The sequence below is a fragment of the Myotis nattereri genome, assembly GCF_964212035.1.
Source record: "Myotis nattereri genome assembly, chromosome: 6".
Lineage (NCBI taxonomy): Eukaryota > Metazoa > Chordata > Mammalia > Chiroptera > Vespertilionidae > Myotis > Myotis nattereri.
In genome coordinates, this window is record NC_138081.1 from 2,994,970 (window position 1) to 3,014,358 (window position 19,389).

At 60.9% G+C, this 19,389-nt stretch overlaps 2 protein-coding genes across 5 annotated transcripts; both read left to right on the plus strand.

Moving 5' to 3' along the window:
• Positions 1-1,929: 1,929 nt before the first annotated feature.
• GTF2H4 (general transcription factor IIH subunit 4) lies at positions 1,930-7,664 on the plus strand. 4 transcript variants are annotated; one of them, XM_081094466.1, is made up of 14 exons: positions 1,930-2,524; positions 3,101-3,243; positions 3,478-3,582; positions 3,909-4,040; positions 4,253-4,349; positions 4,432-4,520; positions 4,727-4,838; positions 4,933-5,001; positions 5,202-5,285; positions 5,515-5,647; positions 5,841-5,971; positions 6,814-6,861; positions 6,999-7,077; positions 7,410-7,664. In XM_081094466.1, the coding sequence occupies exons 2-14, from the start codon at positions 3,104-3,106 to the stop codon at positions 7,580-7,582; spliced, it is 1,392 nt and encodes a 463-aa protein (XP_080950592.1). In that variant the 5' UTR covers positions 1,930-2,524; positions 3,101-3,103; the 3' UTR covers positions 7,583-7,664. The 4 variants fall into 4 exon arrangements, with proteins under 4 accessions (XP_080950592.1, XP_080950594.1, XP_080950595.1 ...); XM_081094468.1 differs by having other exon boundaries at positions 2,308-2,524; positions 3,909-4,036; XM_081094469.1 differs by lacking the exon at positions 4,253-4,349 and having other exon boundaries at positions 2,308-2,524; positions 3,909-4,036.
• A 180-nt stretch (positions 7,665-7,844) lies between these two features.
• On the plus strand, positions 7,845-17,921 carry VARS2 (valyl-tRNA synthetase 2, mitochondrial). The gene is given in 30 exon segments (XM_081094470.1): positions 7,845-8,388; positions 8,509-8,590; positions 8,670-8,770; positions 8,987-9,108; positions 9,214-9,280; positions 9,354-9,451; positions 10,249-10,330; positions 10,488-10,607; positions 11,013-11,124; positions 11,647-11,735; positions 12,159-12,249; positions 12,442-12,569; positions 12,663-12,766; positions 12,931-13,012; positions 13,193-13,269; positions 13,357-13,432; positions 13,638-13,743; positions 13,866-13,936; positions 14,051-14,176; positions 14,350-14,454; positions 14,576-14,644; positions 14,767-14,845; positions 14,949-15,076; positions 15,204-15,356; positions 16,046-16,252; positions 16,844-16,955; positions 17,062-17,237; positions 17,368-17,496; positions 17,604-17,684; positions 17,686-17,921. Coding segments are annotated over 30 exon segments (3,225 nt in total). The 5' UTR covers positions 7,845-8,193; the 3' UTR covers positions 17,743-17,921.
• The last annotated feature ends 1,468 nt before the right edge of the window (positions 17,922-19,389 follow it).

A 19,389-nucleotide genomic window follows, 5' to 3' on the forward strand; every position in this document is an offset into this window, starting at 1 on the left:
CCACTTTGATTTGGTCACTATAGCAACTACTGAGCTCAAAGGTTAAACCTCACATGGGACATGTGAGGCCCTCCTTTATTTTGTAAATATAGACCTTTGGCTATTCCCAGTTCCCTTGTCTTATGGACACGTAACTTCTGCTGGCTCCCTGCTCCCTTGTCTTATGGAAATGTACTCTTTTGCAACTCTGAAGCCTTGTGTTTCTTTCATGGACCCCCTTAATTTTAAAAATTCCCTATACCTGCCTTCTTCACCTCCCCAAATTCCTATTTCAACAGCAAGTTTGGAGCACAGATTGGATGGCCCTAAATCAGGGAGCTTTCTACAAGTCAGCTCCTAGGAGCCCAGGCTGATTTCTTCCTGAAGGCCAGTTCCAGGAATCAGCCTGCTCAGTTCCTGCCAGCAACATGTGCCCTCGCCACTGCATCCCTTCGAGCAGGAAACTCCAAGAGAACTCTGTGACCAGGAGACGGCTACACCTGCGCTGGGCAACAGGTAAGCCACCGCTGAGTACTTGAAACGGGCTGTGTGACTGAGAACTACATTGTAAATGTTTTAATTTGAATTGAAATAGCTACAGGTGGCTAGCAGCTCAGTAGCCTCAGAGCTTTCCTTACATGTGGCCTGGTCTGCCAGCCCCACCTTCTCTCTTCCATTAACATGAAGCATATGCCCTAGTTGAGTTTTACACACACGTGAAAGCTTGTACAAAGATGGCCTAGGGCCCTAACCGGTTTGGCTCAGTAGATAGAGCGTCGGCCTGCGGACTGAGGGGTCCCAGATTTGATTCCGGCCAAGGGCATGTACCTTGGTTGCGGGCACATCCCCAGTAGGGAGTGTGCAGGAGGCAGCTGATCGATGTTTCTCTCTCATCGATGTTTCTAACTCTCTGTCCCTCTCCCTTCCTCTCTGTAAGAAATCAATAAAATATATTAAAAGAAAAAAAGATGGCCTAGGGTAGGCGTGCCGTTTTGTAATCTGCTTTTCTTCCCTCGTGACAGGTAGTGCGGAGCTCCAGGTCACCACTGTACCTCCTCTCCTAAGTGCTGGCCAGTATTCTTTATGTTGCAAAGACCCACATCTTGTCTAACCACCTCCTAGTGATGGACGCTTGGGCTGTTTCCATTGTTTTCCTAACACGACAAACACACTTCCAGAAACATCTTTGCATGTATATCTCTGTACCTAGGTGGTAGAATTCTAGTATGAAACATTCTTAAAGGGGGAGTTGCTAAATTGCCCTTAAAAAAGCATGCTTATCAGGTAAAGTGTGTGAGTATGCTCACATGCGCACGCACCAAGGCTAAACTAACATCGAGGGGGACAGTTCTTGATTCTTTTTAAATTGGATGTGATTGTTTCTTTAGTTCACTTTTTTCTGAATTACCAGTGAAGTTGAGAGGTTTTCCCTTGTATTTCTTGTTTCTGCCTGTTATTTCTCTTATCAGTCTTTGCACTATGCGGTTTCTTTTTCTTATTGCTTTATAAGGGCTCTTTGTATTTTGTCCATTTTATCAAATACTTCTTCCCAGATTGTAGTTTGTCTTTTAACTTTACTTAACATTTTCATAGAGAAGCTTTGTTAATTTTGTGGCCTTCTTTGAGGACTTTAAACATTAATTGCTAAAGAAAGAAACAACAAAGCAAACAGGACGGTTACACAGTTAGTCCCTGGTCCAGGGCACATGCCCTTAGGTCCCTGCTTCGGTGCTTCCCACTGTCCGGTCCTGGGAAAACACTAGATCTCACTGGCCTTCGGCCTTGTAGTCTGTAAAACGGGAATAAAACTGGCCTTTTACGAATTTAGGGAAGTGTGTAGCTTTCGTCTTGGCTGAAGACGCCCGTTCCCTTTTCCTGAATAGGTTCATCAATCAAATCAGGGCAACTGTGTTAAACACTGTATTGACTAGGATCTTCTAACTACAGGACGGGGAGGGGGGACGGCATGGCGGATGTGGCCACTGACAACTCCTAACCGCTCTGGGGAGCGCAGTATCACAATTTTACCGGGAGCAACGGAGTCCAAGGAACCCCGTTCCTAGGTCTTTAAAACTAAGAGCCTCACCACCGAGCTGTCTGCGCGCCTCCGCCAGGAAGCCCTCGGGCCGCCTAGCCTGCCGGTGGGTTAGACATGCCGAGGGGCGGCGAGAGTGGAGAGCGACGCGGAACCAAGTGTCCCGGGCTCGGGTGTCCCGGGCTCTCTTTCCTTGCTGTTTCTCCGCGGTGCCTTTTGGGAGTTGTAGTCAGACGCGCTTCAGCCAGCTTGTTGGGTGGACAAGAGCAAAACTCCAAATCCCAGTACGCCCCGCGGCGGTCGGGTGCAGCGCCTGCTCTGATCCTCCCTACTTTTCCACTCCTTCCCTTCTCTTCTGAATCCTCCGCTCGGGACCCCTGTCTGTGAAAGCCTTCGTCGCTCTCCTACGCTTTTCTCTAATTTTTAACCGTCCTTTCCCCTATTTCCTGGAGCCAGTGCGAGACATTGATTCCGATTAAGCGACGTACACGAGTTGGGGTCGACAGAGTGGTAAGGGGCCGGGAGAGCGGATGGCGGAGGGCAGGAGCGGGGAGTGCGAGGGAGGAGTGGGAGGAAAGTGGGAAGTTAGATCGGACGTGGTGGACCAGGTTGAATGGGGTGAAGCCGTAGTCTTGGGGGGAGGAAGAGGAAGGAGGTGGACTTAGACTGGGGCGACACGGAGGGAGAGGAAGCTTGTTGCCGTGGCCAGCGAGAGGCGTGGGCCAGTGGGTGGGAAGGCCTGACAGGTGTGGAGCGAAGGGGCTGCTCTGACCAGGAGAGGCCACTGCTTAGTAAAGACGAGACAAATTGCCGAAATACAAAATGATTTTGAAAATATGGGACAATTAACAGTCTGTTGCTTGGACATTAAGAGAAGACTGGAGGTGTGGCCAGAAGTGGGGTGAGGAGGCAGGAGAGGGAGAAGTCAGTCGGGTTTGGGAGGAACAAGAGATGAATGACATGGAAAGGGAAACCGGAGAAAAGATGGGTCATGGCGGGGGCCAGTGGGTCTGGGACCTGGATGCGAAAGGCGAGGGGTGACGTTGGCACACATTGTGGGCAGCGTTTCCAACACTTGCATCTCAGGTGATGGAGAGCACCCCGTCGCGGGGTGGACTGAACCGAGCACACCTACAGTGCAGGAACCTGCAGGAGTTCCTTGGGGGCCTGAGCCCTGGGGTGCTGGACCGACTCTACGGGCACCCTGCCACCTGTCTGGCTGTGTTCAGGTGAGGCTGCCCGTCCTGACAGGCACCATGGTGGGCATTGCAATGGGCCTGCAGACTGGGGCAAGTCATCGTGGGTAGGAGCATAATTCTAAGGGGCTTGGAGATTAAAGTGTATCAGGTCAAAACAGATGGTGTTTGTGGGACGGCGAGACGGGTAAGGCTGTGGGGGTGAGAGGCTGAGGTGCGGGTGGAGAGCAGTTGCTGACACTAACATTTTGTCTCTGCCCCCTGCAGGGAGCTCCCGTCGTTGGCTAAGAACTGGGTGATGCGGATGCTCTTTCTGGAGCAGCCTTTGCCACAAGCTGCTGTGGCCCTGTGGGTGAAGAAGGAATTCAGCAAGTGAGTCTGCTGCATTCTCAACAGCTAGATTTCCCAAACTGCTGTTCCCGGGGACATTTTCAGGAATAGTAATGGGTACAGCACAAAACTTGTAACTGAATGAGTCTGGGAAGCTTGGCATGCTGATTTCCCTCGGGGAGAGTTGTGATGTCTGTAATGAGGCTCTGGTAAGTGCTGCAGTACAGAAATTTGCCTTAAGAAGACACTGATTCACCCAGAAACAGTGACCCGAGGAACGCCAGTTCAGAAAAGGTAGGAATGGAGGCCATTCGGAGCCTCCTTTTTTTGTTCTCCAGACACCCCCTCACTCTCTGTTTCTGTGTCAGAGCTCAGGAGGAAAGTACAGGGCTGCTGAGCGGCCTCCGGATCTGGCACACGCAGCTGCTTCCTGGTGGTCTCCAGGGCCTCATCCTCAACCCCGTCTTCCGCCAGAACCTCCGCACTGCGCTTCTGGGTGGGTATGTCCTTCCTGATCTTCCTGAGCCGGGCCAGGGCCTCCGGACCTGAGGGCCTCCTTCGGGAGTCCCGTTAGGAATGAGTCGGGCCGGGTGTGGCTCACAGCATGGGGAAGACCTCCCACTCGTGGCCCCTGGGGACGAGGGTGGAAGGAGGGCAGAGGTGGGCATGGGACACAGGCAGGGCTCCTTACTCTTGGCCTGTCCGGGCATAGGGGCAAGGCCTGGTCTGATGACACAAGTCAGCTAGGACCAGACAAGCATGCCCGGGACGTCCCCGCGCTGGATAAGTACGCCGAGGAGCGATGGGAGGTGAGGCCTGGGGGCTCTGTGTGTCTCTGCTCGTGCTCCTTCCCGTGGGCCCTCGAGGCATCTGCTCTCTCCCCTCCCTCAGGTGGTCCTGCACTTCATGGTGGGCTCCCCCAGTGCCGCCGTCAGCCAGGACTTGGCTCAGCTCCTCAGCCAGGCGGGGCTGATGAAGAGGTGAGGAAGCCAAAGGCACGACAGTGCCCTGCTTCGCCTGCCTTTGCCTGCTGAACGGAGTGTCTGGGAGGTCAGGAGTGGAGGGGCTTGACTGAGAAAGGAGAGTTGAATGGAGTGCGGCCAGAGATAAACCAGAAGGCGTGAGAGGACCAGTGGGGATTGTGGCCTTCCTCTGCACGCCTCTCCCATCCCTCTCCCGCCCCCAGTGCTGAGCCTGGAGAGCCGCCCTGCATCACCTCTGCTGGCTTCCAGTTCCTGTTGCTGGACACCCCCGCCCAGCTCTGGTACTTCATGCTGCAGTACCTGCAGACGGCCCAGGTGAGGGGCGGCTCTTCCCAAGGCCCCCTCCGAGGCTGCTGCCAACAGACAGCTCCCTGACCCTCTGCTCCTTGTCTCTGCCCACCCTCCTCAGAGTCGGGGCATGGACCTAGTGGAGATCCTCTCCTTCCTCTTCCAGCTCAGCTTCTCTACTCTGGGCAAGGTATGCAGGGGCTGGGGCTGGGGGTCTGGGTGGGCGAACTGAAGGGGTGAGATGGGAAGGGGAAGTGAGGCTGTGTGGCAAAAGTGAAAGATGGGAATGAACAGAGCACGGCCAGAGATGGGAAAAGAGAGCGAGTGGGTGGGCTTGGCAGGGAGAGAAGGGGAGGTGTTTCGGACCCCAGCTGGCTACCTCTTCCCCAGGATTACTCTGTGGAAGGTATGAGTGATTCTCTGTTGAACTTCCTGCAGCATCTGCGTGAGTTTGGGCTTGTTTTCCAGAGGAAGGTATGAGCACCCAGACACAGGGCTTCTAGGGAAGAGATGGGTCCATGTTGCCAGGGCCTTTAGAAAGGAGAGGGCCTTCGAGAGGCAGCAGAAAGCAGTGCCAGACTGAATACTTGGGTCCCTTGGGAGAGAAGCTGGGTGGGGCTCTGTGCACTGGGAGGGATCGGGTGTCTCAAGAAGGAAGGCATGACACCTGAGGGCCCTCTGCCTTTCCCTCCACCCTTCCCAGAGGAAGTCTCGGCGGTACTACCCCACACGCCTGGCCATCAATCTCTCATCGGGTGTTTCTGGGGCGGGGGGCACTGTGCATCAGCCAGGCTTCATTGTCGTGGAAACCAATTACCGGCTGTACGCCTACACAGGTGAGGCGACAGAGGCCCGGGGAGAGCAGGTTGGGATGGGAGTGGGGAGGGAAGGAGGCCGGAGGAAACGTCAGTTTTTTTCAGTTTACCCGACAGTGTACAGTTTTCCGACACTTCCGATCACACGAGGGCAGGGCTGAGGGAGCCTGGGTGCAGGGCAGCCTCCTCATCCTCTCTTCCCATCCCCGGTCAGAGTCGGAGCTGCAGATCGCCCTCATTGCCCTCTTCTCTGAGATGCTCTATCGCTTCCCCAACATGGTGGTGGCGCAGGTCACCCGGGAGAGCGTGCAGCAGGCCATCGCCAGCGGCATTACAGCCCAGCAGGTAGCCCCGCTTGGGGGGGGGGGGGAGTGGCGGGAAGATGGGATGCACGTGGACTGTGTGGTCCCCTTAGAGAAGGCCAGCACCAGGTCTGGTGCAGTGGGTGGTGTGGCTTGCCTGCTTGAGCATAGAGCAGGCACATGAGGAGAAGCTGAGGCTCTAGGCGTGGGAAAGACTGGAGGGATGAGGGCTAGCTCTGGATCTGTGTCTTGGCACCACTACTTCCTAGCTCAGGGGTGGGCAAACTTTCTGACTCGAGGGCCACAATGGGTTCTTAAACTGGACCGGAGGGCCGGAACAAAAGCATGGATGGAGTGTTTGTGTGAACTAATATAAATTCAAAGTAAGCATCATTACATAAAAGGGTACGGTCTTTTTTTTTTTTTTTTAGTTTTATTCATTTCAAACGGGCTGGATCGGGCCCGCGGGGCCGTAGTTTGCCCACGGCTGTCCTAGCTGCATAAACAGGCTAGGTGCTTCGTTTCTGAGCCTCAGTTTCCTCATGTGGGAAATGGGAATCCTGAGTTTTCAGCTCGCTGGATGGTGGGGAGGATTCAGTGAGAGAGCAGCAGTGAAACATTGAGCTCCGAGCCTGCCACACAATAAGTGCTGCTATTTTAAAGAAAAACAAAATAAGACTGTGCAAAGGGCAGATGGAATGGCAGACATGGTCCGTGGGAACAGCAACTTGGGACAACAGCTGAGCAGGGATCGGGCTGATGACAGCCCGGTGGCTGAGAGTTTGTAAGCAGTGAGTTGATGTTCCGTTGACATAGGTGATGGCCGAGGGAGTTTTCCTGCCCTCTTATTCAAGCCCTTGATTTCATTCTTCTCTGTTGTTTTAGATCATCCATTTCCTAAGGACAAGGGCCCACCCAGTGATGCTTAAACAGGTACAGACAGGTACCACGTGCTGGAGGCTGACAGCCCTGCACTGGTGACGAAGCGCTGGAAAATCTGGGGGACGCGTGGAGGGCTGGGTCCTCTGGGGCAGTGTTCCAGAATCTCACAGCCACCCCTGGCCCTGCAGACACCGGTGCTGCCGCCCACCATCACAGACCAGATTCGGCTGTGGGAGCTGGAAAGGGACAGACTCCGCTTCACCGAGGGTGAGTGGCTTTGGTGGCTGATCCTTAGCCTTTGGCCAGAGGAAGGACAGTTCCGTCTTGATGACCTGAAAAAGCTATTGATGCATTTTTTGTTTTGTCTTGCTGACAAGACACTTTATTTCCGGGCGAGTCTCAAATCTGTGCAATTTGGGTTTCATTAGGAGAGGGAAATTGGGAGGGGCCGCCTCTCTGGTTTTGGTGAGCACTACGGGTTTTCTTACCGCACTGTTACCTCCCTGAATACGGTTGGGTGAGCCAAGGAAGAGACTTAGAGGGCTACATTGACGTGGTGGGCCCTGGGGCGGGGGCTCAGGCTGCCTCCTCTCCCCCAGGCGTCCTGTACAACCAGTTCCTGTCGCAAGTGGACTTTGAGCTGCTGCTGGCCCACGCGCGGGAGCTGGGCGTGCTGGTGTTCGAGAACGCGGCCAAGCGGCTCATGGTGGTGACGCCTGCGGGGCACGGCGACGTCAAGCGCTTCTGGAAGCGGCAGAAGCACAGCTCCTGACGCGGGCGCCGGACGCCCCGGGGACTTGGGGGAACTGCACGTGGGGACGCTACTGTTCAATAAAGTCGGAAAGCGCTCCTAGCGGCCCGGCCCCTCCCTCTCGCCGCCCCGCCCCCGCGCGCGCCCATTGGCCGGGAGGGGAGAGGAGGGGCGGGGCCGCGGCTGCCGCGCATGCGCCCGCCGAGCTCTGCCCCCTGCGCCGCGCGGCCGCGGGTCCAGTTCCGGTAGCCCAGTCCTCGGCGTCGCCGCTGCGGGGCGCCCTGGGGCCGGGTGAGCGCGCGGGGCTGGGGCGCGCGGCGGCGCTGGGCAGGCCGAGGTCGCGGTGGCTGGCCGGATTCCTGCTGGCTCGGCGCGCCGGGGCGGCCATCTCCCCGAATCCCCGAGCCCTTCACCTTCCCGCGTGTCAGCGGTCACCCCCTCTTCGCACGTGCGTAGATCGGGGGCCAGAAACTGACCCGCCCCCGGAAGAGCGCTCCTCGTGGCTCCGCGTCCGGTTGCCGGGACGGGCCCCCTGGTGCTGGCGGGCGCTGTGCGGGGTGGGAGGGAGTAAGGCGGACCAGGGGTGTGACCCGCTGCGCGCCCAGTCCTCAGTGCCTGTCCAAGCCCTGCTGATGCCGCACCTGCCTCGGGCCTCTTTCCGGCCCTGGGGGCTGAGGCCCTCGCGGGGCCTCCCCGCGTCCCATGCCCTTTCTACCCAGTCCGAGCCCTACGGGTCCCCCACCTCCCGGAGGAACCGCGAAGCCAAACAGAAACGCCTGCGAGAGAAGCAGGCGGCGCTGGAGGCCGGGCTAGCCGGGAAGAGCAAGGTTGGGGTCGCCCTGCTTGTCCTTGGGTCCCCGAGAGACATGGGCGGAGCTGGCGGGGAGACTGGACCCCAGGTGCCTGGGGTGCACCGGGAACTGCAGCCCCTCCCTCCCTCCCCTCAGGCACCTGCAGAATCCAGTAAGGCCTGGACTCCTAAAGAAATAGTGTTGTATGAACTCCCCACGGAACCCGGCGAAAAGAAAGGTAGCTAGAAGCTTGCTCTCCCGTCGCCCATCCGGTCTGCTGAAATGCAGGGGACTTAGGAGCTCTGCCGCCTCCACAGATGTCTCCCGGCCCCTGCCCGCTGCCTACAGCCCCCGCTACGTGGAGGCGGCCTGGTACCCTTGGTGGGTGCGAGAGGGCTTCTTCAAACCCGAGTATCAGGTCTGTACTGGCGGGGAGTCCCCGAGGTGGGCAGGCGAGTCCCCAAGGCCAACTCATGGGGGAGCTTGTCTCCTGCTCCAGTGTCCCCACACATCCTCTGGGCAGGTCCCCTGCCCTGGCCCTGTCACTTGCAGCCCTTTATGCCCGGGGACAGCAGAGGGAGCTGTTCACCCAGGTAAGGGCCAGCCCTCTCTTGCCCTTTGCCTTGGCTCCTAGACCAGGCTGCCCCAGAGCACCGGGGAGACCTTTTCCATGTGCATCCCCCCGCCCAACGTCACCGGGTCCCTGCACATCGGGCACGCACTGACTGTGGCCATCCAGGACGCGCTTGTGCGCTGGTGAGGGGCAGGGGGCTGCTTGAGTTTCGGGAGGGGGACGGGAAGGGGAGGAGGGAGGGTAAATGTGTAAGCTCAGGGCTTCGCGTGTGCGTGTTTCTGTTGCAGGCACCGGATGCGCGGGGATTGCGTGCTGTGGGTCCCTGGCTCAGATCATGCAGGGATTGCTACCCAAGTACGTCTCTTGCCACTGTTTCCTTTGCCCAGGTGCAAGACACGCGATTGACTGTCTGCCCCTCATCTCCTAGGCTGTGGTGGAGAAGCAGCTGTGGAAGGAGCGGGGGCTGAGGAGACACGAGATGCGCCGGGAAGACTTCCTCCGGGAGGTGTGGAAGTGGAAGGAGGAGTGAGTGCCAGGCGCCGGGGTCGAGATCATGGCTTTGGGACCTTGCTTCCCAGCCTCTCTCCCGGCTGTGGTTGCTCTTCCCGTCCCCCTCATTTCCCGAACTTCCAGAGACTTGCGCTCTGGAGCCTCTTAGTGTTTGGTGGGGTCTCCAAGCTCTGCACCTGTGCGTCTGTGTGTCTGTGTGTGTGTGTGTGTGTGTGTGTGAGTGATACAGTAAGATGTGCTTATTGATGTATGTGTGTGTATATACACTCACACGCTCCCACTGGTCCCATTTTCCTGGCCTAGACTTTATCATCTCCCACTCACCCACTGCCACCTTCCCTCTGCTTGACCTGCCCTCGTGTCCCCAGGTCGGCTAGCACATGCCGTCTCCTCTGCAAAGCTGCTCTGGGTTTCCCACAATTCGGCTGCCCTCTTATAGAGCTTTATGCTTTTAAAGTATATTTTTATTAATTTCAGAGAGGAAGAGAGAGGTGAAAACATAAATGGAGAGAGAACCATTGATCGGCTGCCTCTTGCACACCCCACACTGGGGATCAAGCCTGCAACCTGGGCACATGCCCTGACTAGGGATCGAACCGTGACCTCCTGGTTCATAGGTCGATGCTCAACCACTGAGCCACACCGGCTAGGCTGTGCTTTTTTGATGTTCTAGAAGTCTCCATACTGTCTACATTAGCTTCCAGAGGCTGGACCAATGCTGCACTCCTCCCAGCCCCCAGCGTGGCTGGGTGTCCCTGGGCGTGGTCGTTGGTGCTCGGGACATGTTTGCTGACAAACCTCTCTGGGCACAGGAAAGGGGGAGAGATCTGTGGGCAGCTGCGAGCTCTGGGCGCCTCCCTGGACTGGGACCGAGAGTGCTTCACTATGGACGCAGTGAGTGTGCCCTCAGGCCCTGTGGGGTGGGAGGGGTTTAGAGATCGCGAGGGTGGCGGGTGGCGGTGTGTCGGGGTAGCAGGGTGGGAGGGCGGGGCCCGGAACAGGGCGGCGGGCTGAGAAGGGGCTGTTGGGTGTGGACACTCGACCATCCTAGGGCTCCTCAGTGGCTGTGACGGAAGCTTTCGTGCGACTCCACAAGGCAGGGTTGTTGTACCGCAGCCGGCAGCTTGTCAACTGGTCGTGCGCTTTGAGGTCAGCCATCTCGGATGTCGAGGTGAGGCGGGGAAGAGAAGGGGCCGCGGGGAGCGCGTGGCGGGTGGAAGCCCAGAGTCTGGAGCCAGCCTGCCCGACTCAGTCCAAGTCCTGCCGTCCGCGGCTCTGAGCTTCAGTTTTTGCAATCTGAACATGGGGGCTGATGGGAAGGCCCTGGGGTGCTGTGAGGACGGAGTGAGGCCTCCTGGGAGGCGTCAGCACAGCACCTGTGTGGCTGGGCTCAGTGACTGTCCACGGCAGCTGCACTGCGCAGTGCTAGGTGAGGGCCCGGAGGTGCCACCCCGCCCTCTGAAGGCTCCCATAGATGCGCTGCAGGGAGGCTGGGCGGGTGGGGAGTGGGGATGGGAGGCCGGGGTGTGAGCCTTGCACGGGGCTGCTCTCAGACCCTGCTTCATCCACCCGCTAGGTGGAGAGCCGGTCCCTGCCTGGCCCCACAGAGCTTCGGCTGCCTGGCTGCCCCACCCCTGTGTCTTTCGGCCTCCTGGTCTCTGTGGCCTTCCCCGTGGATGGAGAGCCTGGTGAGGCAGTCTGGGAAGGGCCACCCACTCACCTCTGCCTCCCTGTTTTTTCGAGCCCATGTGGGCCTGGTGGGAGGGGTGTGAGGAACCTGGTCGTGTTTGTGTTCTGTGGGCATTTAGCCTGGCTCCTGGGCCCTGGGAGCTCAGAGTAATTCTGCAGGAGGCTGGCCCTGGGGGAGACAGGTCAGTTCTGGAGTGGGGTGTGGACAGGAGGTGCGCTCAGTTCCTGGCGGGGCTGGTAGATGAGCTGGAGTGTCAGAGGGTGTTTGTGGTAGGAGGCGCACAGCGTTTGTGATTGGGGCCGACTGTCCCCGGGTCCCCTGGGCCCCGTGCCTTTCCGAATGCCCATCCCCATTTCTGCCAGGAATTCCAGGCACCGCCTCTGTCCCAGGCTCCTCATGTCTCATTATTTCAACCTTGACTGCTCCTGCCCCTCCCTTTTCCAGTCCTCCTGCCTTCAGCTATGTCTGGGGTGAGGGTGAGAATCGCCACTAGCTGGACGTGCTTGAATTTTACCCTCAGACGCAGAGGTCGTGGTAGGGACCACGAGACCAGAGACATTGCCTGGAGACGTGGCAGTGGCTGTTCATCCCGATGACGCCCGATACACAGTAATGCCCTGCCCTGCCCTGCCCCTGGCCATCCTGCCCACAGCTTCCTCTCCCCTCCGTCCCCATGGCGGCGCCTTCTCTCCAGCTTCCACCGGCTCAGCCCTCCAGGGGCTCTGAGGCTGCCCGGTCTCTTCTCGATGTCGCACTTTTCCTCTCGCTGGGGTTGACCAGGTCTGGCGGGGGCAGATCCACGCTGCCTGTCCGTGCGCCTACCTTGAGGCAGGTGGAGGAGCCAGAGGCTGCGTTGGCCCCTTGGCCGGCAGAGCCTACAGTAGTCACCCCCCTTCCCCCCAACCCCTTGAGAAACGGTGGCTGACCCCTCTGGCTCTTGACTTGGTCCTCCCCCCTTATCCTCAGGGCTCTCCCGCCCTGCCCAGGCCTTTCTGCTCACATGTGCCTGTCCTTACCCCTCCTTCCCTTCAGCATCTACATGGGCGACACCTTCGTCACCCCTTGACAGGGCAGCTTCTCCCGCTCGTCACAGACTCTGCTGTCCAGCCGCACGTGGGCACGGGTGAGTGCCACAGGGAAGCCGGGAGCTGGGGATGGGGACTGGGAGGAGGAGGAAAGGCGGGAACCCATATGGAGTTGTCTGGGTGGTGGCGTCACAAAGGGGAGGCACAGAGGAGGGAGGGCTGGGAGGCATGGGCCACGATGGACAGCCTACGCCTGGTCGGCCTCCATGCTCACGGGCTCTGCTCCCCAGGGGCAGTGAAGGTGACTCCAGCGCACAGCCCTGCTGACGCCGAGCTGGGGGCCCGCCACGGCCTGCGCCCCCTGAGTGTCATTGCGGAGGATGGGACCATGGCCCCCGCCTGTGGGGACTGGCTGCAGGTGGGACCGGCTACTGTTCCCCACCCTGTGGGGGCACCCCCGCCCCGTTCTCCTTTCCAGGGAGGCCTTGAAGCTTTGCTGCCCCTTTTCCAGGGTCTGCACCGCTTCGTGGCCCGGGAGAAGATCCTGTCCGCGCTGAGGGAGCGGGGCCTGCTCCGGGGCCTCCAGAGCCACCCCATGGTGCTGCCCATTTGCAGGTGAGCCTCCCGGGAGGGCGTGGGGGCTGCACCCCTCGGGCTGGAACGCAGGCCTGCGTCAGTGTCACTGGCTGCTGTGTCCTCAGGGCGGGCCTGGCACCTCGAGGCCCGGAGCCTTGGGGCGAGGCCAGGGCTGGGCCCGGGCTCAACCCTCTCCCTTTCAGCCGCTCGGGGGACGTGGTGGAGTACCTGCTGAAGAGCCAGTGGTTCGTCCGCTGCCGGGAGATGGCGGCCCGCGCCGCGCAGGTGAGGAGGGACGCTGGGCAGATGCAGAATCGGACGCTGTGGGCAGGGAGGCCCTGGCCCAGAGGGCCGGCTCGTGTCCTCACTCAAGCCCAGAGTCTTCTCAGGAGGTTTGGGAGGTCCCTTTGGGCTGGAGAAGCAGAGGGTGGGCCGGGCGGGAGCACTGCGAAGCGTCTCCCGCAGGCTGTGGAGTCGGGGGCCCTGGAGCTGAGCCCATCCTTCCACCGGAAGACCTGGCGGCTCTGGTTCTCCCGCCCTGAGTAAGAGGGGCTCTGGGGGGCGGGGCGGGGCGGGGGGGGGGGGCGCTGCTCCGGCTGAGAAGCCACTCCGCTCTGGCTCTGTGGCAGGGACTGGTGCGTCTCCCGGCAGCTGTGGTGGGGCCATCGGATTCCAGCCTACCTGCTCGTGGGGGAGCCCGGGAAGGTGGTAGGAGGCGGAGCGGGCGGGCGGGGCGGGGCCGAGCCCGAGTCCCGGGCCTGCGGGGGCTCAGGCCGTCTCTCCGGTGGTCCAGCCTCAGTCCTGTGACCTCCCTGCCCTGGCTCCCGGCCCGTATCTCCCTGCGGAGGCCCTGGGAGACCCAGGGACAGGCTTCCCGCCTGCGGCGGCTCCTCACGGCCTCGTTCTGCAGGGCCACGGGGAGGACCGCTGGGTGGTCGGGCGGACGGAGGCTGAGGCCAGGGAGGCAGCGGCAGCGCTGACGGGGCGGCCGGGCGCGGAGCTGACCCTGGAGCGCGGTGAGGGCGGGGCCTGGAGGGGTGGGGCCTGGAGGGGCGGGGCCTGGAGGGGTGGGGCCTGGAGGGGTGGGGCTGAGCGCAGGCTGAGGGCCTAAAGCTGAGGTTCCGGTTCTGTTTGGCAGACCCGGATGTCCTGGACACGTGGTTCTCTTCAGCTCTTTTCCCCTTTTCTTCCCTGGGCTGGCCCCAGCAGGTGAGGCCGCTGGGGGGCCTGTCAGCAGAGGGAGGGTGGAGGTGAAGGACACGGTGGGCCCGAGTCTTGAGGAGATGGCGCCAGGGCCTGTTCCTGCTTGTCTTTTCCTCCCAGACCCCAGACCTCACTCGCTTCTACCCCCTGTCACTTCTGGAGACCGGCAGCGACCTCCTGCTGTTCTGGGTGGGCCGCATGGTCATGTTGGGGACCCAGCTCACGGGGCAGCTCCCCTTCAGCAAGGTAACGCCTTGTCGTGCCCTGTCCCTAGGTAGCTCGTGTCCCCAACCTTGTCCTCGCCCTGACCCCTGCCTTGGTGGTCTCCACCTCCCGATTCCCTCCCCACCCTCAGCCCTAAAGCCCACGGGGCCTCGGGAAGGCTCTCCAGGCCGCCTTCTGCCACCTTCCCGCCCCAGGTGCTTCTGCACTCCATGGTTCGGGACAGGCAGGGCCGGAAGATGAGCAAGTCCCTGGGGAACGTGCTGGACCCACGGGACATCATCCGAGGGGCGGAGCTGCAGGTAGGATGAGAGCTGGGCAGGGCTGGGGTTTGTGGGGGGAGGAGCCAGCTGGGGGTACAGGGGTGGGACCCTTGTAGGGGTGGGTCTTGGACTGAGGCAAGCGAATACTCACCTGTCCCAGGTGCTGCAGGAGAAGCTGAGGGATGGGAACTTGGACCCCGCAGAGCAGGCGATCGCAGCTGCAGCGCAGGTGTGTCCCCGGTGTCTGCCCCATCCGGCCTCTAGCTCACAGCCGCTGGCTTTCTCTGCGACCCAGGCTCCTGGCCCTGCAGCCTCATGAGCATCTGCCACCCCTCCTCCCTCTGGTTGCAGAGAAAGGACTTCCCTCATGGGATCCCCGAGTGTGGGACAGATGCCCTGCGCTTCGCCCTGTGCTCCCATGGGGCCCTGGGTAAGCCAGGCAAGGTGTTGGGGTCGCGAAGAGGGGTTGGCAGGGCTGAGGACGCCCGGTGCCAGCGCGTCCGCCTGCATGCGCTCTCCTCTCTCCCTCCCAGCGGGGGACCTGCACCTGTCTGTCTCTGAGGTCCTGAGCTCCCGACATTTCTGCAACAAGGTCTGGAACGCCCTGCGCTTTATCTTCAGCGCCCTAGGGGAGAACTTCACACCGCAGCCTGCAGAGGAGGTGGGAGAGAGGTGCCTGGCGTGGGCTTGTCTGCCGTCTGAGGCGTCTGAGGCGGAAGGCAGCCTCTGGAAGGAAAGGGAGGAGCGTGGGGTCGCCCTCCCGTGACCTGCAGCCTCTCTGTCTGCAGCTGTGCCCCACGTCCCCCATGGACGCCTGGATCCTGAGCCGCCTGGCCCGCACCGCCCGGGAGTGCGAGCGAGGCTTCCTCACCCGGGAGCTGCCCCTTGCCACCCATGCCCTGCACCACTTCTGGCTCCACAGCCTCTGTGACGTCTACGTGGTGAGTGGGGCTGGGCCGGCGCGCTCTCCTGCAGGCCTGCCCCTCGTGCCCTGAGCGCGAGTGGTCCCCGGCAGAGCTCTCAGCTGGGTTCCCCATGGTCCCTTTCGTGAGGACGAAGATGACGAGCCAGGGAACCCTGACTCCCCTTCCCGGGGGGCGCCTGCCCTGCCTGCCGCCTGGGCGAGAGGAGGCGGGAGGTGGGGAGTCTTCTGAAGCAGTCGGACAGGCAGGCCCGGAGGTGGAGGGAGCTTCTTCCTCAGCCTCTGACTCGGTTCAGGCCGGGGAGCTGGGCACTGGGTTGGCCGGGGAGGAAGCGCCATGGTCTGCACCCGGGTTCTCAGCTAAGGCCGCGGGAGGGCCAGCGGGTGCACCCGTGTCCCCTGCCCCAGCGCGGGCTCCCCGGGCGGTGGGCGGTGGAAATGGCCACTGCTTGTCCCGGGGGTGCTGCCAGCTCAGGACGCTGCCCGAGGTCACTGCTTCTCAGGCTTTTAGAAAACTCTGTCTCTTTGATGAGCAGAAAACTCAGTAGTTTTCTTTCTAAGTTACACAACCTTCCTACAGTTTGATTACCCACCTACCTCTGAGAATCCTGCCTGGGGTTATCCTTCTCATGGGACAGCCGATGCGGTGCCCGCAGTCCTGGCTGTGGGCGGCCAGGGTGTGGCGTGACCCGCAGGCTTCCTCCCCAGGAGGCCGTGAAGCCGGGGCTGTCGCACGGCCCCCGCCCGCCTGGGCCGCCTCAGGTGCTGTTCTGCTGTGCGGACGTCGGTCTCCGCCTGCTGGCCCCCTTCATGCCCTTCCTGGCCGAGGAGCTCTGGCAGAGGCTGCCCCCCGGGCCGGGCGGCCCCCGCGCCCCCAGCATCTCTGTTGCCCCCTATCCCAGTGCCCAAAGCCTGGTGAGTCACACATCCCCAGGGTGGCCCGGGGCGGGGGTCTTCCGAAAGGGTTAGCTGTGGGTCACTAACAGCTGACACTTCACTGCGGAGGCTTTGGGGTTCTGCAGCGCCTCGGGGAGCCCTGTTAGCACCGTGGGCAAGAGCGACCGTGCCGCAGTTTCCCCTGTTGTTAAACCGGAATGGTAGCAGGCAGTGCCATGCTGTGATGAGGGTGGATGCTAGTAACAGGATGTCCCAAAATCTCTGTGCAATTTTAAGCTTTAATAACCTGTAAAGGATGAATGCCACAAACTTACCCAAAAATCATTTTCAAGCTTAATGGAGTTTTTAAATGATGTGTTTTATGAGTTACGTGCTTTTGTGAGTTTTGAATAATACGTTTTAAATATTTTATTTTTGGTTGTTTGGTATCGTCAGTCAGAGCGACTGAACAGACAACAGCCAGTGATCATCTAAGATCGTAGATGGTGCCCAGGTTTTGCGGGTGACATCCCTGAGGTGGTGCAGAGGCGCGGGTGGGCGGGGCAGAGCCAGGACAGTTGGCGGGTCCCAGGAGCCTGCTGCTTAGCCCCAGTCTGGTCCCGCCTGCAGGAGCGCTGGCACCGCCCCCAGCTGGAGCGGCGCTTTTCCCGGGTCCAGGAGGCCGTGCAGGCGCTGAGGGCTCTCCGGGCCACGTACCAGCTCACCAAGGCCCGGCCCCGAGGTGAGGCGTGGCGTGGGCTCCCAGTGCCTGCGGGAGAAGCAGCGGCTGGCGAGGCAGGGGGAGCGCTGGGGGCAGGCCTTGACCCTGACCGGCCCCTTTCCCCCAGTGCTGCTGCAGAGCTCCGAGCCTGGAGAGCAGGGTGTCTTCGAGGCCTTCCTGGAGCCGCTGGGCACCCTGGGCCGCTGCGGGGCTGTGGGCCTCTTGCCCGCAGGTGCAGCCGCCCCCTCCGGCTGGGCCCAGGCCCCGCTCAGTGACAGCGTTCAGGTCTACATGGAGCTGCAGGTGCCCAGAGGAGCGGGGAGCAGGGGAGGGTCAGAAAGGCTGTGGGGCGGAGGGCAGGGCGAGTTCTGTCCGTGAGGAGGGTCTTCGTGTGGGAGGTGTAGGGCGGCCGCGACTCCTCTGTCCTCCGCAGGGCCTGGTGGACCCGCAGGCCCATCTGCCTCTGCTGGCTGCCCGAAGGCACAAGTTGCAGAAGCAGCTGGACGGCCTCGTGGCCCGGACCCCGTCAGAGGGGGAGGCCGAGGCTCGGCGACAGCAGAGGGTGAGGCTGGGAGGCTGCCCAGGGAGCCCGCCTCCCGAGGGAGGGTGGAAGGAGGGTGGCGGGAGGGTGGGCCTCCTGCGGATCCTTACTGCTTCTCGCCTGTCCAGCTTTCTTCCCTCCACCTGGAATTGTCGAAACTGGACCAGGCGGCCTCTCACCTCAGGCAGCTGATGGCGGCGTCTCCCAGCCCCAGGGAACCGTGAGCCCTCCCACCTGGCGCTTCTCCGCCGCCAGACCTGCCTGTGAGGACAGACTGATCCTGCAGCCCCCGGCAAGGGGGCCTCGGAACCCATGTGGTTGGTGCCCCTGGCTCCCGGGAGCAGACCAGCGTGGCCACTCGACACTCGCACTCCTGCCGCTGCCCCGTGCAGCCCCACCTGGGAGCTTGGGCACGAGGAAGGCAGATAAACTTAGTCTCAAACGCGTCTGCCTGTGGTTCTTTTGTCCCTCTTTCCCCCAGTGGTGACTCGCCTCTCACTTGTCCCCGAGGTTCTTGCCGGGACAGGAGGGTGCCTCTGCCTCGGCTCGGGCCGCCTGGCTGGGGGGAAGCGGAGCTTTCTCGTGTGGGCAGTGGCACAGTCCACTGCTGCCCGGGCTGCTGACAGTGCCGCTGCTCCTGCCTGCCCTTCCCCACGTCCTTGCCCCTCTGGTGGGGGCTGAGAGGAGCAGGGACTTCTTCCAGGCCGGAGGGGCTGCCGGGAGCGCGCCCCACTCTGCTGAGATGCGTGCAGGGACGCTGCCCGGCCCTGACAGGCGCACAGATACGCAGACGCCCACCGCCCACCCCAGCTGCTGCCTCGTGGCAGTGGAGCTCAGGGCCTGGCCCTTCCAGGCCCAATTCCATGGTGGCCGCTCGCGGCTGGGCCCGCCCTGGTGCTGCTGAACCCTGAGACCTCAGAGGTGGGGGCGTTCTCTCCATTTCTGAGATGAAGGAATGTGCTCAGAGATTAAAAGTAGTTTGTGTAAAAAGTATCACCTGGGATTTAGCCCAGTGACTTACATGCAGTTCTTTCTGGTGCTGTAACCGAGCTTCACGTGTGTGGCGGCTCTGCGCTGGCGGCCGCTCCTCCTCCGCTCTACACTTTCTAACTAGATCTAACATCTGCCCGGCCCCACCAGCACCTCCACATGCCCGCCCAGAGCGAGAGGAAGCGCGGGCAGCTTCCTGTCTCTTCCCCAGCGGCACCAGGTATTGCTTCAGCACCTGCTCTGTGCTGGGCCCTGTTCTGCACCCTTGGATTCACCAGTGAATGAACGAAACCAAGATCTCTGCCCGGTAGTACTTTGGTTCTAGCAGGGAAAGTCAGAAATGACATAAGTACGTAATATGTAGTGTGTCTGAAGGTCGTGAAAGCTGGGGGAAGGAAGGGGGTAGGGGCCTGGTGTGTGTGTGGAGAGCAGGTTGTAGTATTAAGATGGGTCAGGTGGGAGTCATTGCAGGAGGCGAGGACGTCTGGGAGTGGATGTCGGGGAGCTGCGAGCTCGGGGAAGGAGAGTGGGTAGAGCATGTCTGGGGAACTCTGAGTGCCGGGGCTGAGTGCAGTGCGGAGTGCTGGGTGCGAGGGGAGGAAGGCTCAGGAGGGTTATGTAGGGTGGTGCTGTTCAAAATGGTAGCCATTTGGCTGTCTAAAGTAATTTACAAAGTTCAGGGTTCAAGGGCCTGACAGCCACATGTGGCTGGTGGCTACCATGTCGCTCAGCGCAGGCTCCAAAGCATTTCCATCAGGAAGTCCTATTGGAAGTGCTGGTCCAGGAGCTTGTTGGCCATTGTAAGGGCTTTGCTGCCTTGGAAGTTGCCTCCTTCCTTTCCGCTTGCATCCTGTTGGACCCCAACCACAGCCATTCCTAGCTGCGAGGGAGGCCGGAGACGGCTGAGCCAGGTGCCCAGCTGAA

Bases quoted from the DNA above. Each gene is read 5' to 3' on its own strand.
- GTF2H4 (XM_081094466.1), top strand. From the start codon at position 3,104: ATGGAGAGCACCCCGTCGCGGGGTGGACTGAACCGAGCACACCTACAG. The intron at 4,521-4,726 runs GTGAGGAAGCCA...TCCCGCCCCCAG, and splicing joins CAGGCGGGGCTGATGAAGAG to TGCTGAGCCTGGAGAGCCGC. The intron at 4,839-4,932 runs GTGAGGGGCGGC...CACCCTCCTCAG, and splicing joins AGTACCTGCAGACGGCCCAG to AGTCGGGGCATGGACCTAGT.